Source organism: Podarcis liolepis (genome assembly GCF_965112155.1).
Source record: "Podarcis liolepis genome assembly, chromosome: 11".
Classification (NCBI taxonomy): Eukaryota; Metazoa; Chordata; class Lepidosauria; order Squamata; family Lacertidae; genus Podarcis; species Podarcis liolepis.
In genome coordinates, this window is record NC_139565.1 from 17271889 (window position 1) to 17297209 (window position 25321).

The 25321-nt window shown below is 45.1% G+C and overlaps 1 protein-coding gene and 1 long non-coding RNA gene across 3 annotated transcripts in view; one reads left to right on the plus strand and one right to left on the minus strand.

Annotated features, from left to right (window-relative positions):
- The window catches only part of GRAMD2B (GRAM domain containing 2B), a 58374-nt gene extending 47127 nt beyond the window's left edge, over window positions 1-11247 (minus strand). For both annotated transcript variants that reach the window (XM_083464606.1, XM_083464603.1), the window contains exon 1: window positions 10992-11247. In XM_083464606.1, coding sequence (XP_083320732.1) covers window positions 10992-11119 — 128 coding nt within the window. In that variant the 5' untranslated portion in view covers window positions 11120-11247. The remainder of the gene's footprint in view (window positions 1-10991) is intronic.
- LOC310688356 overlaps window positions 1-25321 on the plus strand; it is a 387571-nt gene that overhangs the window by 204736 nt on the left and 157514 nt on the right. Inside the window, exon 2 of the long non-coding RNA XR_014516888.1 lies at window positions 23016-23136. This is a non-coding gene — a long non-coding RNA (uncharacterized lncRNA). The remainder of the gene's footprint in view (window positions 1-23015; window positions 23137-25321) is intronic.

Consider the following 25321-nt stretch of genomic DNA (forward strand, 5'->3'; position numbering starts at 1 on the left):
AGCCATTATCAGAACTCAAGGACACATTCCAACCAGGCAAAAGGAGGGCACAAAACAGGGCCAGTGAGGGGAATAGCCTGGGTAGAGATGATGTAACTTGGGAAGAGGTATGGTGCTGGAGGTTCCTGAGGGCCAGATACAGAAGCGTGGAAGATCACATTTGGCCCCCAGGCCTGAGGTTACCCACCCCTGATCTAGCCCTAGTGGAATCTTCTGATGGATAGCCTTCATACCAGGAAGCCTTCAGCAGGAAAATCCTATGTTTTGTGATGGAGCCCATTCTCATTTGTTTGCCGGGTCCCATCACATTGACTGAATTCTGTCCTAGACTATCATACCCCTCAAGAACCAGATACCCCTTAAATCAGGCCATCCAATTTTGGATGTGTGCTCATGTGTGACAGCACTGCGCCCCCACCAAATTTTGGGGGCTCCATACTCTCATGGGGATCACATGAATTGAGCAGGGGTGCATCCCAGAAGATGTGAGTCCTAGTTTTTGGCCTGGATATGTTGGAGGGAATGTTCACATTGTACACCCTGGAAGTCTTTGTATTCTTCTCTCCTGCCCTCTTTAGCAGTGTTGGGTTTTTTGGGGGGTTTTGCATTCTGGCCTCCTTGGGAAAGACACAGAGTATTTGTGCACCCATTTGTTGAATGCTTCATTAAAGGCCCTGGCAACCTGAGGTCCCCTGTAATAGGCTTGGGTCTACTTTGGAGTTAGTCCTTAGTTCTTATCCAATTGATATGGAAACACTTTGAACCTCTGTCTACCTGCAACCTTTGTCTCCTTTCTTTCAAGTTAGTGTTGCCCATACCTAACACCTTTCCCAGGAGGGCATGTGACCTATGCTTCAGACTCTCTTACTCACCATAGCGCTGCATCTACCAGGGAAAAGCGTTTTGACATCTAGTTCACTGTTCCTAAAATCATCTCTATTTTTCATTTAGTCTTCTCCTTCCAGTTCTCCTGCCTGGCTCTAATAATCAACATGCTCTCCAGACCCTAGGCTCCGGGCCTTATGACAGGATGGAACCGTTCCAATGACAGGGGAAAACCCTATTGATTTGTTATGGTGAGCCATAAAAGGTTCATCACACTTCTCCTGAATGACTTCTCCTCAGTGACTTCCCTCCCACTGGATTGTTTCCACTATCACATGCTGTGAGTTGGCAGAACAACCTCTCCTTGCCTCATTGGAGGACATTCATTAACAACCATGAAACATTTACTTTACCTTCTCCAGAACAGTCCTAGTCATGGAGCTCTGGAGGAAGGCTGCTTGATCAAATCTATCTAAATCTGTGAAACACTGTGCATTGGACTGAAACGCATAGACAAATGCTCTTCTTGATAGGGCTGTCATCCATAAACTGCTCTGCTCCTTAGGCATTCCAGATCACCCAGTTTTGCCTGCCCAGAAAAATGAACACCCAGAGGGGGGAAGGACAGTTTGCTTACCTGCAATTTATGTTCTTTACACTGTCATCTGTGAAGTCCCCTCACCCTCCTTTCCTATCTCCTTTCCTTATGTGGGATAGGTAAAGGTAAAGGGACCCCTGACCATTAGGTCCAGTCGTGACCTACTCTGGGGTTGTGGCGCTCATCTCGCTTTATTGGCCGAGGGAGCCGGCGTACAGCTTCCGGGTCATGTGGACAGCATGACTAAGCCACTTCTGATCGAACCAGAGCAGCGCACGGAAACGCCGTTTACCTTCCCGCTGGAACGGTACCTATTTATCTACTTGCACTTTGACGTGCTTTCGAACTGCTAGGTTGGCAGGAGCAGGGACCGAGCAACGGGAGCTCACCCCGTCGCGGGGATTCGAACCACCAACCTTCCGATCGGCAAGTCCTAGGCTCTGTGGTTTAACCCACAGCGCCACCCGCTACGTGGGATACTCCCATGGTAATGATAATGGAACTGGGCAGAAGAATGCTCACCCTCTTCTTTCAAGCAGACTTTCTCTACCTGGCGCCCTCCAGATGTTATTGGACTACAATGCCCATCACCCTAACTATTGGCCATGCTGGCAGAGGTTGATGGGAGTTGTAGTCCAAAATATCATGAATGCACCAGGTTGAAGGAAAAAAAAGCTACTTAAAGGCATGCACAAAGGGAGAGCAATGTTCCCTTTGGAAGTAGGAGCAAGGCTTGACATGTCAGCATCTAGGCTTTTGGCCTAGAAAATGCACAGGCATTACTCATGGATTCTAGAGAAGAGGAACTGATACGTATGACTGAGGAGACATTAGTTAGATATATGCGGTATTTGAATACCAAGAATACTACAGGAGGAGAGCTGGAGGAGTCTTAACCTTATTCACCATCACCACTCATATCTCTGCAGCAGCACTAATCAAATATATATGAGAAATGAATACCTTTCTCTTCCCTCATTGGCTCCTGATTGTCAGTTTTCAGCTGTTTATCTAATTACTGCCTCGGATCATTTGCCTGTCGCATAGCTGACAATGGTATGGATTTTGGCCAGCCTGAAATCCTCTCATTAAATTACTTAAAAGATCAAAGATTTGCGAATACAGTTGTGAGGAGTAACCACTTGCATAGCAAGAAGGATATAATATTATTTTTTTAGCGGTGCTTCTGAGTAACTGAGAAAACCAAACTCTTAATCAGCTACGCTTCAAAGAATGGATGTGACTGCCCACAGGTAATACAGTATAAAAATAAGAGGAAAGGGCATCACACCTAAAACTAAAACTAAAAAAAAGCCTGTAGCTTCAGCAGAATGCATTGAACATTTAGGGTGTGCCTGTTCATGCACTTAATACCACAGATAGATATGGGCATTGTTTTCTCTGTACTGTAAGATCCTGAGAAAATCCATGACTGGCTCTGGTTTCCTGCAGCATGAGTAATTGGCATACGTGTAGCAAGATGAATTTATGAAACAGCATCACATACTATATATTGGCAGATCACGTTATCCATTCACTTACTCCATTTACAGCCCACCTTTCCTCGAAGGAGTTCAAGGCAGCAGCATCCCATTTTATGGTCACAATAAGTCCCGTGACATAGGAGTGGCTGAGAGGGAATGACTGGCCCAAGGTCACCCCGTGATATTCGTCACTGAATGGGGGTTGGAACCTAGGTCTGAGAATCATGTTGTAAGGATGCCCAAGGGGGTCGTGGGGTCACATTGCAAAGCCCTGCTTGCTACAGCCAATCCATGCACTGAATAAATTCCAGCAACTAAAGCTTATCCTACCGTAGAGACAAGCCAACCGTTTCAGGAAGCACATATAAATCTACAAAAATCATCCTTTGCAGTATTCTAAAAATCATCCTTTGCAGTATTCTCTACCACAGAGCCTAGGGCTTGCCGATCAGAAGGTCAATGGTTCGAATCCCTGCAACGGGGTGAGCTCCCGTTGTTCGGTCCTGGCTCCTGCCAACCTAGCAGTTCGAAAGCACGTCAAAGTGCAAGTAGATAAATAGGTACCACTCCGGCGGGAAGGTAAATGGCGTTTTCCATGTGCTGCTCTGGTTCGCCAGAAGCGGCTTAGTCATGCTGGCCACATGACCCGGAAGCTGTCTGCGGACAAACGCCGGCTCCCTCGGCCAGGAAAGCGAGATGAGCGCCGCAACCCCAGAGTCGTCCGCAACTGGACCTAATGGTCAGGGGTACCTTTACCTTTACCTTTAAAATAGGATTATGAACTGGACGGGGATGTCTCCAACTTTTCAAAAGTATTTTTAGAAGGTTTTTTTTTTTTTTAAAAAAGGAATCTTTCTATGTTAAAATACAAATACAACCAAACGGGAGAACATAGTTGATACAGAGCGATGAGGACACTACTTCAGATGCCTCTTCCAGCAGGAGAATCTTAAGAGGTTTTCAAAATATGCTGCAGGTTGGTTTTTTTAAAACTTTTTGAGGAATTTTATTGTTTTGTAGTTTTTTCGATTCATTGATGTTTGTGTGCATGTACATGTATAATATATATATATATGTATATACAGAGGAAGAGAAAGAATTCATTATTTTTGTAAACTGCTTAGAGGCTGTTTCAGTACTGAGCAGTATATAAATAAACATATGAAGCAAATAGATCAGAATGGTTGGCTGTTTGCTGCAACGCCAGCCAACATGATTAGCCCCCTTGAAACGAGATCAGAGTGCAGCAGAATCGATTTTCGCACAGTAAGTCTCATTATTTGGGACACAGGTCAGCTGGGCACGATCCAGACAAATATTGCTTGCTACACCACAGTCATTTTAGATTGATTCCGTCTCCATCCCTGAGTCACAGATACTTCATCATCGTGGAGACATGTCAAGATGTGCACTTGTATAAATGATAGTGCCCTTGCTAGAAACATCTTTTGGGTAAGGCCAAAATAGCAACATAAACTCTGCTAGATGTTGAAGGTAAAAATACAATCCAGGAAACAAACCTGATGGCCTCTTTTTCTTTCTATCTTTCTCAGGTCACAATCATGATGATTCCCAAGGGTATCTGTCTGGTGGCACCATGTGGATAGTTTTCAAATATTATCTGTATAGTTAAACGATCTAGACATAACCATGCCGACAAAGGTCCGTATAGTTAAAGCTATGGTTTTCCCAGTAGTGATGTATGGAAGTGAGAGCTGGATCATAAAGAAGGCTGATCGCCAAAGAATTGATGCTTTTGAATTATGGTGCTGGAGGAGACTCTTGAGAGTCCCATGGACTGCAAGAAGATCAAACGTATCCATTCTTCAGGAAATCAGCCCTGAGTGCTCACTGGAAGGACAGATCCTGAAGCTGAGGCTCCAATACTTTGGCCACCTCATGAGAAGAGAAGACTCCCTGGAAAAGACCCTGATGTTGGGAAAGATGGAGGGCACAAGGAGAAGGGGATGACAGAGGACGAGATGGTTGGACAGTGTTCTTGAAGCTACCAGCATGAGTTTGACCAAACTGCGGGAGGCAGTGGAAGACAGAAGTGCCTGGCATGCTCTGGTCCATGGGGTCACGAAGAGTCGGACACGACTAAATGACTCAACAACAACATTTAAACGATTTCTAGAGTTATATCTGTCTATCCCAGGGGTCGGCAAAGTTTTTGTGGCTTGGGCTGGTTCACAGTCCCGCAGATGCCACGATGGGCCAGAGAGCGCACATGCATGCGCAAACACTATTTATGGCGCTCCTTCTGGCGCAGAGGAGGTGTGCGCAGCTTCCCATTGGCTGCCAGACCTTCCTGCAGCCAATGGGAAGCCTGCCAGCGCTGAGGAAGGCAGTCCCTGCTCTGCTCTGGTTTAGCACGACGCACGGGAGCCGACCGAGCAGGTGGTGGGGGTCCCTGAGTGGGCGGCGGGGGTCCATGGGCCAGTTAAACAACCCCATGGGCCGCTTGTGGCCCATGGGCTTGAGGTTGCCGACCCCTGCTCTATCTGTTATAGGAGGGCTTTTATCCAGCCAAAACTTGTCGAAACTCAATTCCAGCATCTCTCAAGTAGGTGCCATTCCAAGAGAACGAGGGAGGTGTTCATGGTGAGTTCCAAAACCTCTTTTTCTAGAAAAAGAGCACTGGTTATAGGATCCAGAGCAGGTCAGGCATTTGCTATAACAAAACAGGATTGTTGGGCTATAGCAAATATCAACAAACTAGTGTGCGTCTGTGTGTGTGTATGTGTATGCCTGCATTCAGAGAAATCCAAGTCTTCTGATGAAAAGGTATAGGATAAAAATGCTATCTATTGATTAGCAGGGGAAAAGGGGAGCCAAACACACTGTTTTGATTGGCTATTACGCAACTCTAGTAGGATTGGTTTTCCATCCCAAGGTGGGATTGCAAACGGCGTTCTGAGAGTACTTTGAGCAGCTGGAAGTTGGGGAAGAGGAAGGAAGAGAAAGAGTGACCGTATGGAAGCGTTCACCCTTAACTAATATGTAAGCTCCGTGTCTTGTAGTTTAGGGTGGAAAGCAACATAACAAAGATATCTACCAGGAATCAGAGGACAGGGTTTTTCTATTTTATTTTGATTACCTGCTCAGCTTGGCTGTCTGTGTGCAGAATTAAAATTGTTACTGCTAGAGAATGAAATACATGGCTGAATGTGCTTTTCTAGTGAGGTTTGGACAAATTCAATTCCCCTTTTCAAGGTTAACAGCTTTCACGGCAACAGCCAGGTTACCTTTTTATACTTGAGGGTACAGGGTAACAGAAGGAAATTCATTAAGTGGTGGAGGTAGACTGGTATATATCTCATTCCCTTCAGGATGAGATGTGATACAGTGATGCCTCGCAAGATGAAATTAATCCGTTCCGCGAGTCTCTTCGTCTAGCGTTTTTTTCGTCTTGCGAAGCAACCCTATTAGCGGCTTAGTGGCTTAGTGCTATTAGCGGTTTAGCGGCTATTAAAGGCTTAGCGGCTATTAAAGGCTTGGCGGATTAGCAGCTAAAAGGCTATTAGCGGCTTAGCGGCTTAGAAAAAGGGGGGGGGAGCGGAAAAAAATCGGAACACTCGCAAGACGTTTTCGTCTTGCAAAGCAAGCCCATAGGGAAAATTGTCTTGTGAAGCAGCTCAAAAACGGAAAACCCTTTCGTCCAGCGGGTTTTCCGTCTTGCGAGGCATTCGTCTTGCGGGGCACCACTGTAGTCCCAAGACTGGCAGAAGGCCCAAACAACACTGCGTTGCAAACTTTACACAATCCACTTCCATTTGTACTTCAAGAACGCTGGCTGTCCATAGGTACAGAGAATGCGCCATACAATACAGTCATACCTCGGGTTACGGACGCTTTGGGTTGTGCAATTTCGGGTTGCGCACCGCGCCGAACCCGGAAGTACCGGAATGGGTTACTTCCAGGTTTCGGTGCTTGCACATGCACAGAAGCACCGAATTGCAACCTGCGCATGTGCAGATGCAGCGCTGATGGGTTGCAAATGTGCTTCCTGCACTGATCACGTTCGCAACCCGAGCGTCCACTGTACAGTCATACCTCGGGTTAAATACGCTTCGAGTTGAGCGCGTTCGAGTTGCGCTCCGCGGCAACCCGGAAGTAATGGAGCGTGTTACTTCCGGGTTTCGCCAGTTGCGCATGCGCAGACGCTCAAAATGATGTCACGCGCATGCACAGAAGTGGTGAAAAGCAACGCGTGCGTGCGTAGATGTGCCGTCGCTAGATACGTTTACCTCTAGATGCAAACGGGGCTCCGGAACGGATCCCGTTCGTATCTAGAGGTACCACTGTACTTTAAATAAACCACAAGCAGATCAGAGTCTAAGGCTGTGTACGCACTAACCCATCTGTAGCATAAAAATGTGTTTTTTTAAATCAATCCAGCATTATTTATGCTCATCCTCAATATATGCCCCAGGTGATGCCAAGCGAAATGAGACAGGAATGGCAGCATCTGCCCAAGGGCGAGGAGGATTCTTAGGCGAGGGTGGAGATAGCTCAAGTGGTGACTGGGAGAAGCATTTTAAAACAAGTGGGAGGGCTGTGTCCAGTGCTTTTTTTAAAAAAAGGTTTAGGGGTACTCTCATTTTTGACTCAAGAAAACCACCATTTTATAGTTCAAGTCGGGGAAAAATGAATACAGTGGTGCCCCGCAAGACGAATGCCTCGCAAGATGGAAAACTCGCTAGACGAAAGAGTTTTCCGTTTTGGAGGTGCTTCGCAAAACGAATCTCCTATGGGCTTGCTTTGCAAGACGACAATGTCTTGCGAGTTCCTGCTGGTTTTTTCCCCCTCCCCCCCTTTTCCTAAGCCGCTAAGCCACTTATCAGCTGATCCGATCAGCAGATAAGCCGCTAAAAGCAGCTAAAAGCTGCTAATAGCGCTAATAGCGCTAAGCTGCTTATCAGCTGATCCGATCAGCAGATAAGCCGCTAAAAGCCTCTAATAGCGCTAATAGCGCTAATCCGCTAATCCTTCAATGGGCTTGCTTCGCAAGACGAAAAAAACCTCTAGACGAAGAGAATCACAGAACGGATTCTTTTCGTCTTGCGAGGCACCACTGTACAGTAAATGGACAAAAGTACAAAGATTCACAAAATGTTTAGGGCTATGCGTACCCCTGCGTACCCCCAGAAAAAAGCACTGGGTGTGCCATACATTGGGGTTCTTTTGCTCAAGCTTAAGCTTAGCTACCTATCCTAGCCTCTGCCAAGGTATCTTTTGAGCCTTCAACTTGTAACCTGAGCTGATGCAAAGGTCATGTGCTAACTTCCTTGATACAACTCTCAGGATTTCCTGAACAGTGAGTCCAAGTCTTTTGTTTGAGGGTGGGAATCAGGACATTCTAGATCCTGCTGTCCACAAGGTGTGGTTACTTGATATGGATTTGGAAACCCTTCCCATGATTAGGTCATCCATGCCTTTTCCTCCTTACACATGCCCCAAGTGGAGAAAGGAAGCGGTGATTGTGATCTTGGTATATTCCCACCTATAGCATCAATGGGCAGGTGTGCCCATTTCAACGGGGCACACCATGGGGTAAAGCAACGAGCTTTTATTTTCACAGCGAAACTAGTTTTTTTACGAAACACTTTTCAAGAGCAAAAATATGCAATAGAACTAGATTTTGTGTGGACTATGATATAAAAAAGCAAGGACTCAGTTTCCATTGATTCTAGAATAAAATGTTGTGCGGCTGCAGCCTCTATCAAGATAGCTGGTGCCCATTTTATTTAGCTCGACTGAATTGCCTGCTGCTGATTCAACACAAAGCACACAGAAATGATTGCATTTCTCAGCGTTATTGGCAGTTGTTGATATTCAATAGCTGATTCAAAAGAGACATCTAATTTGGGAGGGGAGACGGAATATTTGCTTCTGTACAATTTCTCACATTTGCGACGTCAGCAATATCAAAGTGTCTCATCAACAGTTTGATAGCATTATGTAAGGATGCCAAAGTTCTTGCTTGTGGAAGCTTCACAGTGCAACCGTGAAACTGATTCCTGTTACCTGTGAAGCAGGCTTGGATCTCATCCCAAAGTTGATTTAAAGTGCACTAGAAAGTGCCAGCTCCAGCATTTTTAGGGTGTGAGGAGACGGGCTTGGGCAAGGTACCCCCAGTGTGTCTGGTAACCTGGGATATCCAAATCAAAAATTCTTTCGGTCCACATCTCATCTTTTGGGTGCTATGGCAGTACTGTGGGTTGGGGAGCTAGACCACATTAGCTCTAGAGATGGGATAATTTGCATATTTCCAATCCACTACAGTGGTACCTCGGGTTACATACGCTTCAGGCTACATACGCTTCAGGTTACATAGTCCACTAACCCAGAAATAATACCTCGGGGTAAGAACTTTGCTTCAGGATGAGAACAGAAATCGTGCTCCGGCGGCGTGGTGGCAGCGGGAGGCCCCATTAGCTAAAGTGGTGCTACAGGTTAAGAACAGTTTCAGGTTAAGAACGGACCTCCGGAACGAATTAAGTACTTAACCCGAGGTACCACTGTACTGTCATTTTAATGTATTTTACTCAGTTCTGTTCCATGGTTGCATTACTTAGGGTTGCCAAACGTCTTGGACATAGCTGGTATTTGGCCTTCGCAAACAGTGTCTGGGAGAAAAATGGTTAAATGTCTGGGAAATCCAGACATATGGCCACCCACGTTGGGAATGTTGATTTGGGTGAATTTAATAATAAAAAAGCTCAACAACTCAAAAAGATCAACAACCTTTGTGTCCGGATTTTCACTTTTTGAAATTTGGCAACGCAAATGTACATTATACATTTTTTTAAAAAAAGAAACCAGAATGCACATATAAATGCATACTATTTATATATTTAAAGCCCCAAGAACTGTTAGAACAGCCAGAAAATGCCAAAATCTAGTTGAAAGCGTGATTCCCATCTGTACATTAGTCTGAGAGGTGTGGATTGGTTCATTTCATGTAGGAATGAATAAAGATCAAATTCTCCATGCACCCCTATTTCCGTCATATCTACTATGGTAGTGAAAATGAAGCTTGTGTGGGAAATGTAAAGAAAAATAAGGTACTTTCTATCATATCTGGTGGACCTGCCCCAAGGTGAAAGACTTCTGGGAGAAGATTTATAATGAATTGAAAAAAATGTTGAAATATACATTTATTAAAAAACCAGAGAGGCCTTTCTTCTTGGAATAACAGGTCTGGAATTGCCCAAGAAAGTTGTTAAATTATTTTTGTATGCCACAACTGCTGCTCAAATTTTATTAGCTAAGAATTGGAAAACACAAGAAGTACCAGCGGTGGAAGATTGGCAGATGAAGATGATGGACTTTTCGAAGCTAGCCGACCTGACTGGAAGAGTCCGTGACCAGAAGGAGGAGGAGTACCAGGAAGAATGGATGAAATTTAGTTAAATATGTTAAGTTAAACTAATTGGGAAAAAATTCAATTACCAGATAGGTTTAGGATTTAAATACGTAATGTGATGAATCAATATGTTTAATGTTGAATTGGAAAAAAAGAAAGATGTTAAGCGATTAAGTTAATTTTTGAAGAATATTGGATTTGGAAAACCGTTAAAATGGTATACATTGAAATTCAACCAGGGGGACACGAGGAAGTCACTTAACAATGTAACTGAGTTTGATTTAATTCGGTGGAGATTTATGTTTGTTTGTTTATATGTCTGTTCATTTAATTTTTTGGGGGGGGAATTAATAAAAAATGAAGCTTGTGTGAATCCACTTTGCGTCTCATAACTGAGACTGAACTCTCTAAAACTGCCGATTAGATTAAATGGGGTGTGCCACAAATGCTTGCCTCTATTCAGTTATCCCAAAAGTGACCCTAAACATTTTAATTATGGGGTCTGCCTTTACAGAATCCGAGCTTGGCCGGACCTGATCCTCGATGCAAAACTGAAGCTTCATTAACGTCCCAGGAGAAATGTATCAGCTACACTGAGTGACCCATTTAGAAGCAGTAGATAATAATCCATTGTGTCATCGGTAAGGTCATAATTATAAACCATTAGGTCAAAATACTCATGGAACGATTGGAAAGAATCTTTTAAACATACCTGATGAACACCGAACCAGTACTCTCGGTAGCGCTGAGGGGAGGAGGGTCGTCGCTTGACTTGCGGGAGCGGGACCGTCGCTTCAAATGAAAATCCAAGTCTTGTAGATCGTGCATCTTCTTAACCATTTTAACAAAATTAAATGGCCGTTGGAAAAAGAATAAATGCTTCTCATCTGTTCCTGAACATATCCTTCCGCAGCACAGGTGTTTGCTGATATTTGACGTCGATTTTTATGCTGAACCTAGCTCAGGAAGGAGCTTTCTTTATGAGTTAATAAGTTACTTATTTGAGCAATGTCACATGCCTCTTGTGTGTACCTGTCTGAAGGCAGCCTTATTTACTTAGTACTAAAACCTGGGTATTAGTAATACTAATATACCACTAAGGGGGCTAAGAAATTGAGCTATTTAAACATATATTCCTTTGGTAAACGAAGCAGTATTTGAAAGCCGTACTCTCGCAACATGGCTCATTAACCCGCTTTTATACTGAGCAGCATTGCTAAACACAGTTTGCCAAATCTGTGCAGTAAACTGAGTCTGGGTATTGGAAATGGGTTAAGTTTCTAAGCACTGGTAAATCCTGCCTCCCATTGAACCCTGCTAAATCCGGTGATTTCGGTGAGATCAAGGCTAAGTAGCAAAGTACATGTTGTATCAAAGGTTGGCACAGGGCTGGGGAAAACCCCTACCAAAGAATTGGGGAGCTTTCAGAACTCAAGGTCAGACTCAATAAGATACAGGAGATGCACAACTGGATTCCTCATTGCTTTCTGTTTTTTCTTAAGAGCAGTTGGAGTTGGAGCCCTTCCTTGCTTGCCATTCCCCAATTTCCAACCTTTCCCAACCTTGGGTCCCTAGATGTTGTTGGACTACAACTCCCATCAGTCCTCGCCAGCGTGGCCAGTGGTCAGCGGTGATGGGAAATGAATAACACTGGTTCTGAGAGATCTGCATTGGCTCCCAGTACGTTTCCGAGCACGATTCAAAGTGTTGGTGCTGACCTTTAAAGCCCTAAACGGCCTCGGTCCTGTATACCTGAAGGAGCGTCTCCACCCCCATCGTTCAGCCTGGACACTGAGATCCAGCGCCGAGGGCCTTCTGGCGGTTCCCTCATTGCGAGAAGTGAGGCTACAGGGAACCAGACAGAGGGCCTTCTCGGTAGTGGCACCCGCCCTGTGGAACGCCCTCCCATCAGATGTCAAAGAGATAAATAATTACCTGACATTCAGAAGACATCTTAAGGCAGCCCTGTTCAGGGAAGTTTTTAATATGTAATGCTGTACTGTTTATAACACTGATTGGGAGCTGCCCAGAGTGGCTGGGGAAACTCAGCCAGATGGGCGGGGTATAAATAATAAATTATTATTATTATATTATAATACCTGGGACCCATCTTTAAGAAAGTCAGTCAGTCACAGCGGCGGACCAAGCCGATTGGGTGGCTGGGGCGGTGCGTGTTCCCTGTGCCCAGGGGCAGGGGGCTCCGTGGGGCCTCCAAGGAGTCTGCCTTCCTCCTCCCACTCAGCTGCCCTACAGCTGAGGGGGAGGCAGCGGGTGGACCGTTTGGGGCAGCACAAAGCCTGCGGACCTCCAAGCCACAGAAGAAACGCGAGGCTCGGGCACGCTGCAGGCCCCACAGTGAGTACTGCCCGACATTTTGTCACACCCTTCAGTGGTGACACCTGGGGCAACCCGCCCCCACCGCACCCCTTACTCCGCCCCTGGTCAGTCTGTCTGTCTGTCTGTCTGTCTTTAGTTTGTTTACCACCTAATAATAATAATAATAATAATAATAATAATAATAATAATAATATCTTTATTGTCATAACCATAGATCTCAGGGCAGTTCACAAGATATTAAAAACAAACAACCAGAAAATACATAATAAAAACAAAACCAACCCAATAATTTTCCCTTCCACAACACATTTTAAAAGGGCATTGTGATGGTCTGGGATTTGGACTCAGAGGCTGAACCTGAGGAATCCCAGCCTGCACAGAAGTCCCCGCCTCCAGAACCAGCTGAGCCAGGGCTGGAGCTTCAGCCTGAAGGGTCCTCACCTGTGCTGGATCCTCAGGTGCAGGTACCAGCTGAGTCTGCTCTGGCTCCTGAGGGGATGGAGGACCCATTGCCTGCAGGTGCTCCACTCTCAGCCCCATCAGGGGAAGCTGAGGTTGCCTCTGGGTCCGGTAACCCTCCGGCCTCTCCTGAGCTGCAGAGGCTCAGGACAGAGAGGCGGAGGGAACTAAGTTCCCGGAGGAGGAGTGCTCGCCTCCAGGCCAGGAGAGGCGAGTCACCTGAGGATCGGGGCCGCCCTATGCCTCAGGGCAGATAAAAGCTGGCCAGCCCCAGTCCCAAGTTGCGGGAGCAACATTGTTGGTTGACAGTTCCTGCCTGTACCCTGTCCTGCTTTCCTGCCGGAGCTCCTGACCTCATCCGACTCCCTGCCCTGCACCCAGTTTCAACTTCTACAGAACCTTCGACCTCGGACTGGACTTGGACCTCGCCTCTTGGTTAGCCCACGGGGCCAGCACAGGCATTGAATGTCAATCAGCCAAGGTCTGGTTAAAGAGGAATGTTTTCGCCTGGTGCCTAAAGACACCAGCCAAACCTCATTGGGGAGAGTATTTCACAAATGTGGAGCCACTGCAGAGAAGGCCCTGCTCTCATGTTGCCAATCTCTGGATCTCTCATGGAGGAGGCACACGAAGAAGGTGTCTAGAAGATGAGCAGGGGCTTTCTTAGACCTACCCATCAATGCCTCAAGACTAGATGTGGCGGACAGGAGCCCACCTTGAGGACTGGCTTCCGTATGTGGAATAGGGAGGGAATGCCATCTTGTCCTTTACCTCTGGCAGAAAACTGTTTTGGGGCCTAGCCTTGGAGTCAGAACGCACGGCAACTATGCTTCAAGTCGTTGCCTTTTGCCAAATTGCACAAAGCTTTATGTGACGCGGAGATGAGTTTTGACTTGGCTGGTATATCTCACGACAAAGCTTGCATGAAGGTATCTTCAAGTAAAGTAGGCATGGGGAACCTGCTGTGCCCCCCCCCAAATGGTCTGGGAGGAGAGGAGTGTTGTAAACAAAAATTGCCCTTCTCCCTTATGGGGTATCCAAAAGCCCATATAGAGTCCTTACATAGGTTCCCTATTGGTAGGAGAAGATAACAGAGGCCAACCAGAGAATATTGAGAAGCAAAGCAGCTAGTAAGCTTGAACTTTATTGAACTGTTGCAACAGGGTGCTCCCCTCACACGAAGGAGAGAGGAGGAACCCAGAAAAATGGCGCGCAAGGCTTTATAAAGACTTTTGAAATTGCCACCCTGTAGATCAGGACCACCCCCAGAAACATCATACATACATCACAGAAGGGGTGTTACCTAAGACCACCCCTCAGATACATCACACCTACATCACAGAAAAGGCGGTCTAAAAACAGAAATTTGAATATTGTTTTTCTCCTGTTGTTGTTTATCTCCTGTCCGGCAGGTTACTTGATTGGATTGCCTGGGGAGCCCGCCCATTCTTTTGTAGTGATAAATACTTAGTTCCTGGGCCAGGTCACAGGCTCACACCCTATTCATATCTTAAATATGCCCTTAAGACAGGATTTGTGAGGAAAGAGACAATGGGGAGGTTTCCCACTTTGACCTTGCAGAGAAAACATTTGCTCAGTTTAGGAATCAAAATGGTTCCAGGTTGGTCTTCCTGTGCTGATCAATTTATGTGCTTGTTTGGTACATGTCAGGGAACTGCCATCAGTGCCGGAGGGAGAGAGAGAGCTCCAGAGGGATCCCAGAGAGCGTCCCGGGACTGGGAGAGGCAGCCCATCTTCTGGGGAAGGGGAATCAGCTCAGCTCCAGTGGAGAAGGGGGGCAGATGGGGGAATCTGAGAGGGAGTCACATGACTCCTTGCCGGGGACCAGCGGGGAGAGTAGGGGTCCTCAGCTGCCTACGCCTTCCTTGCGCAGAAGGCTTCCGCGCAGGGAAAGTAGGAGGAGACTGGGCGTGAAAGAACTTCTTTGCCGGAAGAAGTTTAAGAAACGCCCACTGACGGATTCTGCCAGCGATTGAGACAGCCACGGGTGAGTGGCTGTCCGGACAGAAAAGGTTCACTTAGGCAACCCAGCCAGGTGTGGGAACCGGCTTACGCACGAGCAACCCCTTGAACCATTACAGTACACTTATGAACATTGCCATATATCTAAGACCATAAAATTCCTGTCACAGGAGCCTAGCATCATCTATTTTTTTATAAGATATTTATTAAAATTTTCAAAAAAATTACAAAAGAAAAAGAAAAAAGAAAAATACAAAATACAAAATAAAAATAATTAAAAAACAGTTCAATCTTTCCATCACATATTTTTCATTTGCTTATTTCCCGGACCTCCTCACGCCTTCCTTTTCTGTATTCCAGTTCCAGTTGTTAATTCAGCAAATCCCTCCCCTCTTCATTCATCTTAATCTTCAATTTTTAAATATTATAACATTAATTCCCCCCCATTAATAACCATTTTCTCATATTCCCTTATAGCATTACAGCAAAAGACCACTTAGTTTCTATCCAACATCATTCTAACATTCATTAACGCCTAGCATCATCTAGAGGACCACAGGTTCCTCACACCTGAAGTAAGAGACATGATTTTTAGTCCTGACTTCACGCCCGTCAAGATAGAGAGAACTTCCATTAAGGAAGGTATAGAGTATAGAGAAACTTTTTTTCTGGGGCCAATATACAAGCACAAGACAGCAGCAATAAAACAATGTCTGTCCAATAAGATGAATCATGTGTGCAGCTGTGTCTGTGTTCCTGGTTGTTCTCTCTTTTTCCCTCCCTCTCACACACACGCCTTGAGGAATTGGAAAGCTGCATCACCTTCAGCGATCAATATCAACACAGTTTGAAAGAGCCAGAGATTCGATTGCATTTATTCCGTGAGGCTGGTAGCATTTCTGAGCATTTAAGCTGGCTAGGAAGTTTCCACAATGTGGAATGTTTTCCCACACAAAACATCCCTTGCTATTTGCTTGTTTCATTCCAATACTTTAAAGCCCTTCATCAGTTTTGTCTCAAACATGATTCAAATGAAGATTAAATGAAACAAAACACCATGCACACAGAGTATCATAAACCAAACGGCATTAAAAAAATGCTTATTAGTATTCGCAATGTTTTGACAGAATAAGTCCAGCTAGTTGGATTGTACAGTGGTACCTCTGGTTAAGAATTTGTTCCGGAGGTCCGTTCTTAACCTGAAATCATTCTTAACCTGAGGTACCACTTTAGCTAATGGGGCCTCTTGCTGCCACCACCGCACGATTTCTGTTCTCATCCTGAGGTAAAGTTCTTAACTCGAGGTACTACTTCCGGGTTAGCGGGGTCTGTAACCTGAAGCGTTTGTAACCCGAGGTACCACTGTACTTTACAAGCATGAGACCTGCTCTCTTTTAACACTATAAGAACTCTGGGCTGGATCTACATTGATCTCCTAAAGGTTATTAAATATAATGTTCTATAACGTTTAATCACAAGTAGTTCCCAGGATGTCTCTAGTCCAGACACTGATGAGACCCAGACCTGCTTAGCTTTAGCAAAGTGGTGGCTTCATAGAATCATAGAATTGTAGAGTTGGAAGGGACCCCAAGGGCCATCTAGTTCGAAGTGCAACTCCCTGCAATGCAGAAATCTCAGCCAAAGCTTCCATGACAGATGGCCATCCAACCTCTGCTTAAAAACCTCCAACGAAGGAGAGTCCACAACCTCACGAGGGAGACTCTTCCACTGCTGAGCAGCTCTTCCTGTCAGAAAGTTTTCCCTAATATTTAGTTGGAATCTCCTTTCTGTCAGGAGGTCCTACACACGAGTAGGAGTAGGAGTCCAGCAGACACACATGCCCGACTGGCATGTCTCTCCCAGTGTGGTGTAGTGGTTAAGAGTGGTAGATTCGTAATCTGGGGAACTGGGATATCAAATCCAAACTCTTCTTCTTCTTCCCTCCTGGTTGTTTGTTTGGAAGATTTAAAATCTTTCTCCAGCCCAAACATCACAGCAACTGATACCGCAAAGGCATCAGCACACTTTAGCAGAGTATAGGCAGTTAGCGTTCAGACTCAGTAGCGCAGCATTTTGGCTAAACTATGTTTATTTACATACCGTATTTTTCGCTCTATAACACGCACCAGACCATAACACGCACATAGTTTTTAGAGGAGGAAAACAAGAAAAAAATATTCTAAACGGAATAGTGGATATATGATTTTTGTGGTTCTAGCTGTGGCCACAGACATGTGATCTGACAGTAAGTTTGGAGTAGCCCAATGCAAAAATCCTGAGGATCCATGTGGATCCATGCTTTGTAACCATGGAGGAGGGAAGGAAGGGGAACCATGGATCCTCTGCTCACGACTGCAGCAGATCCCCCCTGCTACCCGCAGGCATTCGCTCCATAACACGCACAGACATTTCCCCTTACTTTCTAGGAGGAAAAAAGTGAGTGTTATGGTGCAAAAAATACGGTATATAGTGGTACCTCTGGTTGCGTACTTAATTCATTCCGGAGGTCCATTCTTAACCGGAAACTGTTCTTAACCTGAAGCACCACTTTAGCTAATGGGGCCTCCCGCTGCTTCCGCACCGCTGCCACGCAATTTCTGTTCTCATCCTGAAGCAAAATTCTTAACCCGAGGTACTATTTTTGGGTTAGCGGAGTCTGTAACCTGAAGCGTCTGTAACCTGAAGCCTATGTAACCCGAGGTACCATTGTACACACTTGGAGCATAGTAACTCAGCTCCTTCCTCTTCAGCATCAGACAGCAAAGATAGAGAGAACAAAGGACAAAAGTCCTACATAACAGAAACGCAGTAATCCAAACATCCTGTCTCCATCACTTCCCACAATGTGGAATGAAAACATACACCATCATGTGATAAAAACCAATCCCATGACTGCAACACAGGAAAAGAATCCTAACACTTTCTTGTAACTTGAAGCCATTGGTTGGAGTCCTACCCTCCAGAGCAGGAGAAAACAAGGTTGCTCCCTCTACCATGTGACAGCCCTTAAGATATTTGAAGATGCCTATCCTATCTCCTCTCAGTCTCATCTTTTCCAGGCAAAACCTCCCCAACTCCCTCAACTGTTCTTCATAAGGCTTGGTTTCATGTGCCTTGAGACCTTATCCACATGAGGTTGTGTTTTGCTTTAACTCCCAGATAGGTAAACAGGTTACCCTCTGGCAGCAAAACAACAAAGGCTGTGTTATTTGCACAACAAAGGTGGCACAAATATTTTACATGTATTGCTGTTTGTCAGGGGTTTAGGAGCAGAGGCAAGGGCAAGGGAGGAAACAGAGAGCGAAGGGGAGGAGGCAGAAGAAAAGATGAGTGATGACGACGACCCGAGATCTCCGAGTCTTTCCAGTGAATCAGAGGATTCACAGAAAGGAGCACCAGTGGCCAGGGCAAGGGGGGAGTCTAGGGGGGCACCCCAGGAAGATAGAGCCAGAGGGGACTCAGAGGAGAGCAGTTGGAAATCGGGACCAGCGTCACCGCCAGAGAGCAGGGAAGAGGAAAGGAGCCAGGGGGCAAGCGCTGGCAGCTCACCACAGGAGGGAGGGCACGAGTCAGGAGTGGCCACACCTCCATCGGGGAGCGAAGAAACGGTTAAGCGGAAAGTGGAAGGTTGGGCGCGCGCGCCAAGTTCAAATGCAGAGGAAGGTGGCGCAGTAAGCAGCCCGGAAAGGGAGCCAGGTCCTAAAGCCCGGCGCAAGAAGACAGGAGGGTCCGGGGGGTCAGCGTCAGAAGAATCCCGGAAGGAAGAGACCCCGGGGGGTAGAGGGACCCAGAGGAGGACAGTCAGGCGGAAAAGGTGGAGCCGAGCTAGGATATTAAGTTGGTGCACACGGGGCGGAGACTCAGACGGAGCCTCGCCGATCTAGCTACTAGACGTAGAGTTGCGCGCAGCAGCGTGAGAATGGAAACTGTAACTCAATAAAGACTTTTACTTAATGATCGCTGGCTAGCGTGATCCTCTGTGAGCTAGGATCTTCAAGCAGCTCTGACACTGTTGTCCATGAATTCATTGATTGATTGTTTTGATCGTTCTGTTGCTGTTGGTTGCCTTGATTTTTTATATATAGAAAGGTGGAATACAGATATTTTCAATACACAAGCCTAGCTTGACAATCTATGTTGCACAGAGACAAAGACTTATGTTTACTTTGGAGGGCAAATTGCAAGTTCTACCAAATGGTAGAATCCATGTCTCTGCTGGAACTGAGATACTTAAAGAGAAAACGTACCAAACAGTTGCAGGATCAAAGAAACACCCAACAAGAGGCCAAGGTCTTGCGTCAAAACTGTGAAGGAGTGATTTGAAAAGCCTGCCGGTATCAATCTATCTAGACAAACTGCAGACTGTTGAAAAGAAGCTGACATATAGCAGAGTATTTATCCATCAAATCTGATCGTTATGACATCCTGCGGTTTATCAAGCACTGTTTGGAGATGGATATGTCCTAGGGAAAATAATAAAGGGGATTTTCAAAGGATTGGACAAAAATAATACCCAATGACTTACACAAAACTTTATCTTCTATTTATCTGGAAGAGTGGTGGGAAGATTTCTAATAATAATAATAATAATAATAATAATAATAATAATAATCCCGTTTCTTCTGTAGGAAAGGTGAGTTTTAGTTGTCAGCTGAGTTATATGCCTTCTGAAACAAATCTTTCATGTTTTGAGGGGGGTGTTTGTGTGCTCACTACCTCTGTAAGCAGTGACTCATACAAAAGCCTCGAAGCATTGCATAGTATGACTGATTCATCAACACATCTGATGATCGTGAATGGAGTTATTCATAATGAATTGTGATAACAATCTCTAAGCCTTAGCTGATGGAAAGCTTATGCTCGATCACAGTTTCCCGTTGGTGATAATGTACTAATGATGGATTTGCTTCTAGTTAGGAAGGAATCCAATTCATTATGAATTGTGCACAATATAATGCAATTATCTAACACACTTGATTTGTCCACAATATGCATTTTCAAAAATAATTCTAATTTTGTAAAGAGATGCAAGCCTAGCCCACCAAGAAACAAGAAGAGGAGAAACGAATAGGTGCGTTTAACATGTTTTATGCACTTGAGAAATTGGCTGAAGAGGCAAGCCAAGGTTTTAAAGTGGCTTGTCTCTTCTGCCGAGTAGCTAGCTGCAGTAGAAACTTCTCAAAGCCGTTTGGCTCTTCATGTTAATCTCCTTTCCATATGAATTGTCAGTCTTGCATTATGCCACAGGGAGCACAGTTACACCTGGAGCTCCAGAGTTTCCACTGATGCTGGCACAGGATGAACTATTGAAATTTGGGGTAATTAAATGAGCAATAATGCCAAGAAAGCAATACATACTCATGTACAAAGAATGCTTAAATAGCTGGAATCCATATTAACATGTATTAATATAAGCTTTAAATTAAGGATAGAAGGATGTGCTGTCAATATAATGATGATACAATGGATGGCATTTATAAGTGGTCCATGTTTCACAAGCATATAGTAAGGTTGTCAACTGTGTCTCCGAAAAATTTCACACATCACTTGGGAAGACAGGCGAACTAATATCAGTGTACTGGAAGAAGCAAAGATCACCAGTGTTGAAGCAATGAGTCCTCAACATTAACTTCATTGGACTGGTCATGTTGTGCCGATGCCTGATGATCGTCTTCCAAAGCAACTACTCTATTCCGAACTTAAAAATGGAAAGCGTAATGCTGGTGGTCAACAAAAGAGGTTTAAAGACTGTCTCAAGGCAAATCTAAAAAATGTAGTATAAACACTAACAACTGGGAAACACTGGCCTGTGATGCTCCAATTGGAGAACAGCCTTTAACAAAGGTATCATGGGCTTTGAAGACACTCGAACTCAGGACACAAGGGAAAATGTGCTAGGAGGAAGGCACGCTTGGCAAATCCACACCGTGATCAACTCCCACCTGGAACCCTACGTCCCCACTGTGGAAGGATGTGTGGATCCAGAATTGGCCTCCACAGTCACTTACAGACTCATTGTTAAAACCGTGTTTATGGAAGACAATCTTACTCGGCTACAAGTGATCACCGAAGAAGAGGAAGAAGAAGAAGAAGAAGAAGAAGAAGAAGAAGAAGAAGAAGAAGAAGATATAATGGTCATTATAACTCAGCACTCAAATGCTAACATTTTGTTTCAACTTTCAAAATTGAATTGCATTAAATATATGGACAGCTTTTGTTTATGTAAAACCCTGAGATTTTTCTTTCTTTCTTTTTTTTTAAAAAATGAAAATAGTTTCGTGCTCTATATTGTGTACATAAGGTGTTGTTGGGAGTAGGATACAGTGCTTATGAAAAGAATAATAGCCGTTTAAAACAATGCCAATCTTTGGGCAATTTATCAGTAATAAACCTTTAGGCATTTAAATGGCCATTAATCCAAATATGTAGTACATATTTTTTAGGGATAGCATCAGGTTTGAGTAGGCCTTCGACCTACTGCCATCATCAATCTTGTCCCGTCCCCCCCGTACTATTGTCCTGGACGCGCTGAAAAACCCTACCCTGTTGGTAGCAGTACTTATGCAGTTGCTGCCAACATTGTCTTCTTCCTTCTCCTCCTTGGCTATTCACCCAAGTATTTCTGACTCTCCAAGTATCCCTATTTTCCAGGAACAGTCCCGGATTTACAGAAGCTGTCCCAGTTTCCAATTTGCTCCCACAATGTCCCGCCTTTCCTTGTTGTTGTTGTTGTTTATTCGTTTAGTTGTGTCCGACTCTTTGTGACCCCATGGACCAGAGCACGCCAGGCACTCCTGTCTTCCACTGCCTTCCACAGTTTGGTCAGACTCATGCTGGTAGCTTCAAGAACACTGTCCAACCATCTCGTCCTCTGTCGTTCCCTTCTCCTTGGGCCCTCCATCTTTCCCAACATCAGGGTCTTTTCCAGGGAGTCTTCTCTTCTCATGAGGTGGCCAAAGTATTGGAGCCTCAGCTTCAGGATCTGTCCTTCCAGTGAGCACTCAGGGCTGATTTCCTTCAGAATGGATAGATTTGATCTTCTTGCAGTCCATGGGACTCTCAAGAGTCTCCTCCAGCACCATAATTCAAAAGCATCAATTCTTCGGTGATCAGCCTTCTTTATGGTCCACCTCTCACTTCCATACATCACTACTGGGAAAACCATAGCTTTAACTATACGGACCTTTGTTGGCAAGCTTTTCCTTAGGATCTCCCTATTTTCATGGGAGAAATGTTGGAGGGTATGGATTTATGTGACCCCCGAGCCAAGAGGATAAGTAACTATACACCATTTAGAAGACATCTGTATAGGAAGTTCTTAATGTTTTATTGCATTTTCATATACATTGGAAGCCGCCCCGCGTGGCTATGGAAACCGTTAGATGGGTGGGGCATTATTTTTATTGTTATCATTATTATTATTATTGAATGGGATGTCCCAATTTTCATTGGGACATGGGTAGTGCTGTGGTCTAAACCACAGAGCCTAGGGCTTGCCGATTTAAAGGTCGGTGGTTCGAATCCCCGCAGCGAGGTGAGCTCCTGTTGCTCAGTCCCCCCTTCTGCCAACCTAGCAGTTCGAAAGCACGTCAGAGTGCAAGTAGATAAATAGGTACCGCTCCGGCGGGAAGGTAAACGGCATTTCTGTGTACTGCTCTGGTGTCGGTGTTCCATTGCGCCATAGCGGCTTAGTCTTGCTGGCCACATGACCCAGAAAAACTGTCTGTGGAGTGGACAAACGCTGGCTCCCTCAGCTTGTAAAGCAAGACGAGCGCCACAACACCAGAGTCGTTCGCGACTGGACTTAACGGTCAGGGGTCCCTTTACCTTTACCTTTATTTTCACTGGAGAAATGTTGGAGGGTATGGTATTTGATTTGGTAGTTTCTATGCCTGGTATTGGGAGGTGGGTGGCGCTGTGGGTTAAACCACAGAGCCTAGGACTTGCCGATCAGAAGGTTGGCGGTTCAAATCCCCACGATGGGGTGAGCTCCCATTGCTCGGCCCCTTCTCCTGCCAACCTAGCAGTTCAAAAGCACAAAGTGCAAGTAGATAAATAGGTACCGCTCCGGCGGGAAGGTAAACGGCGTTTCCGTGCACTGCTCTAGTTCGCCAGAAGCGGCTTACTCATGCTGGCCACATGACCCGGAAGCTGTACGCCAGCTCCCTCGGCCAATAAAGTGAGATGTGCGCCGCAACCCCAGAGTCGTCCTTGACTGGACCTAACGGTCAGGGGTCCCTTTACCTTTTATGCCTGGTTTTATTCTCAGAGACTTGCCCAGGTTTAAATTCCTATTGATTTCAATGAGAGAGTTAAGTCCATGCTCAGTTCTCTCCTATGAGAATCAACCAGACTTGAAAGTGGTTAGTAGTGACGGGATTATTATACTTCCTATTGAGAACAAGAAGCAGTGCCAAAGCTTCCCTCAACATCACAGTGTAGTTATGCCATCTACTGTTCTCTTCAAGTATCACATTTAATTTGCCTTGGCAAAATTGTGTGGTGAGCCCGTTTATTTGAATTGTGACGAATTTGGATTTGAGAGGCAAATTTCATATCCCGAACCAAAGATGCAAAAAGAAGCTTAGGTGGGGCAACGGCACAGTAATACCAAAGAATACCAAAGAAGTCCAACGTGGCAAAATTAAAACAGTTCTGGCTGATGTGTTGAAAATTAGCATAAATCCGTATCAAAACGCGCCAATTGTTTGTAACAAAAGGCCAATTTGTAACTGAAGTGTCAACGCATCGATTGTTAGAGTCAAATTGATAACGAGCCAAAGTCTAGTACATGGCAAACTAAGGCCCGGGGCCGAAGCCTTCTAAATTTGGCCCACGGACAGTCCAGGAATCAGTGTGTTTTTACATGAGTAGAATGTGTCCTTTTATTTTAAAGGCATCTCTGGCTTATTTGTGGAGCCTGCCTAGTGTTTTTACGTGAGTAGAATGTGTGCTTTTATTTAAGATGCATCTCTGGGTTATTTGTGGGGCATAGGAATTCATTCATTCCCCCCTCCAAAATATAGTCTGCCCCCCCACAAGGTCTGAGGAACCGTGGACAGGCCCCCTGCTGAAAAAGTTTGCTGACCGCTTCAGTCTGTATATTATTGCAGTGAAAGAATCTGTACTTGCAACCAATTACCGTATTTTTTGCTCTATAAGACTCACTTTTTCCCTCCTAAAAAGTAAGGGGAAATGTGTGTGCGTCTTATGGAGCGAAAGCAGGCTGTGCAGCTATCTCAGAAGCCAGAACAGCAAGAGCGATTGCTGCTTTCACTGCGTAGCGATCCCTCTTGCTGTTCTGGCTTCTGAGACTCAGAATATATTTTTCTTGTTTTCCTCCTCCAAAAACTAGGTGCGTCTTGTGGTCTGGTGCGTCTTATAGAGCAAAAAATAAGGTAATCTCATATTTTGCTAGTAAAGCAGCGGTCTACTGTATGTGCTACTATTGTAAGGCATGTTGGAGTGCTGATCATCCAGTGGCCAGCTCTCTCTTGCTCTGAATCAGGCACGCCAATTCTAGGGGGCAGAGGTGTCACCAGCCCCCTCAATATTCCTTATCAGGGGAGTGATGTTGGATAGAAATTAAGGGGTTTTCAGCTGTAATACTATAAAGGAATATGAAAAATGGATTATTAATAGGTAAAAACTTAATGTTACAATAGCTTAAGATTAAAGACTAGGATAAACAAAGAGGGTAAGGATCTGCTGAACCAACAAACTGAACTGGAATACAAAAAAGGGAGGCGTGAGGAGGTCCGGGAAATAAGCTAATGAAAAATAAGTAATGGAAAGAATGAGTTGTTTTTAACTATTTTTATTTTGTATTTTCTTACTTTTTTATTTTTATTTTGTAATACTTTGAAAATTTTAATAAATATCTTATATAAAAAAAATATTCCTTATCAGGGGGCTCAGCGGGATTGGCACAGTCTAGCAGAAGACTGCAGCAGTCTGAGTGACATCTCCTGACACTGCAGAGGCTGGGGCAGCTGTCCGCTAGGAGGCACAAGTCTGGCCAGTGCAGCGTTGGAAGACACCAATTTTGGGGGCCAACCAGTGCCTGTGCTCTCAGTGATGCTCAGTCTACCTCCTTGTCTCAACAAAGTGACAGTGGTGCCTCGCAAGACGAAATTAATTCGTTCTGCAAGTTTTTTCTTCTTGCGAGTTTTTCGTCTTGCGAAGCACGGTTTCCCATAGGAATGCATTGAAAATCAATCAATGCGTTCCTATGGAGACTGTCCGGGGACAGAGGGGACCTGT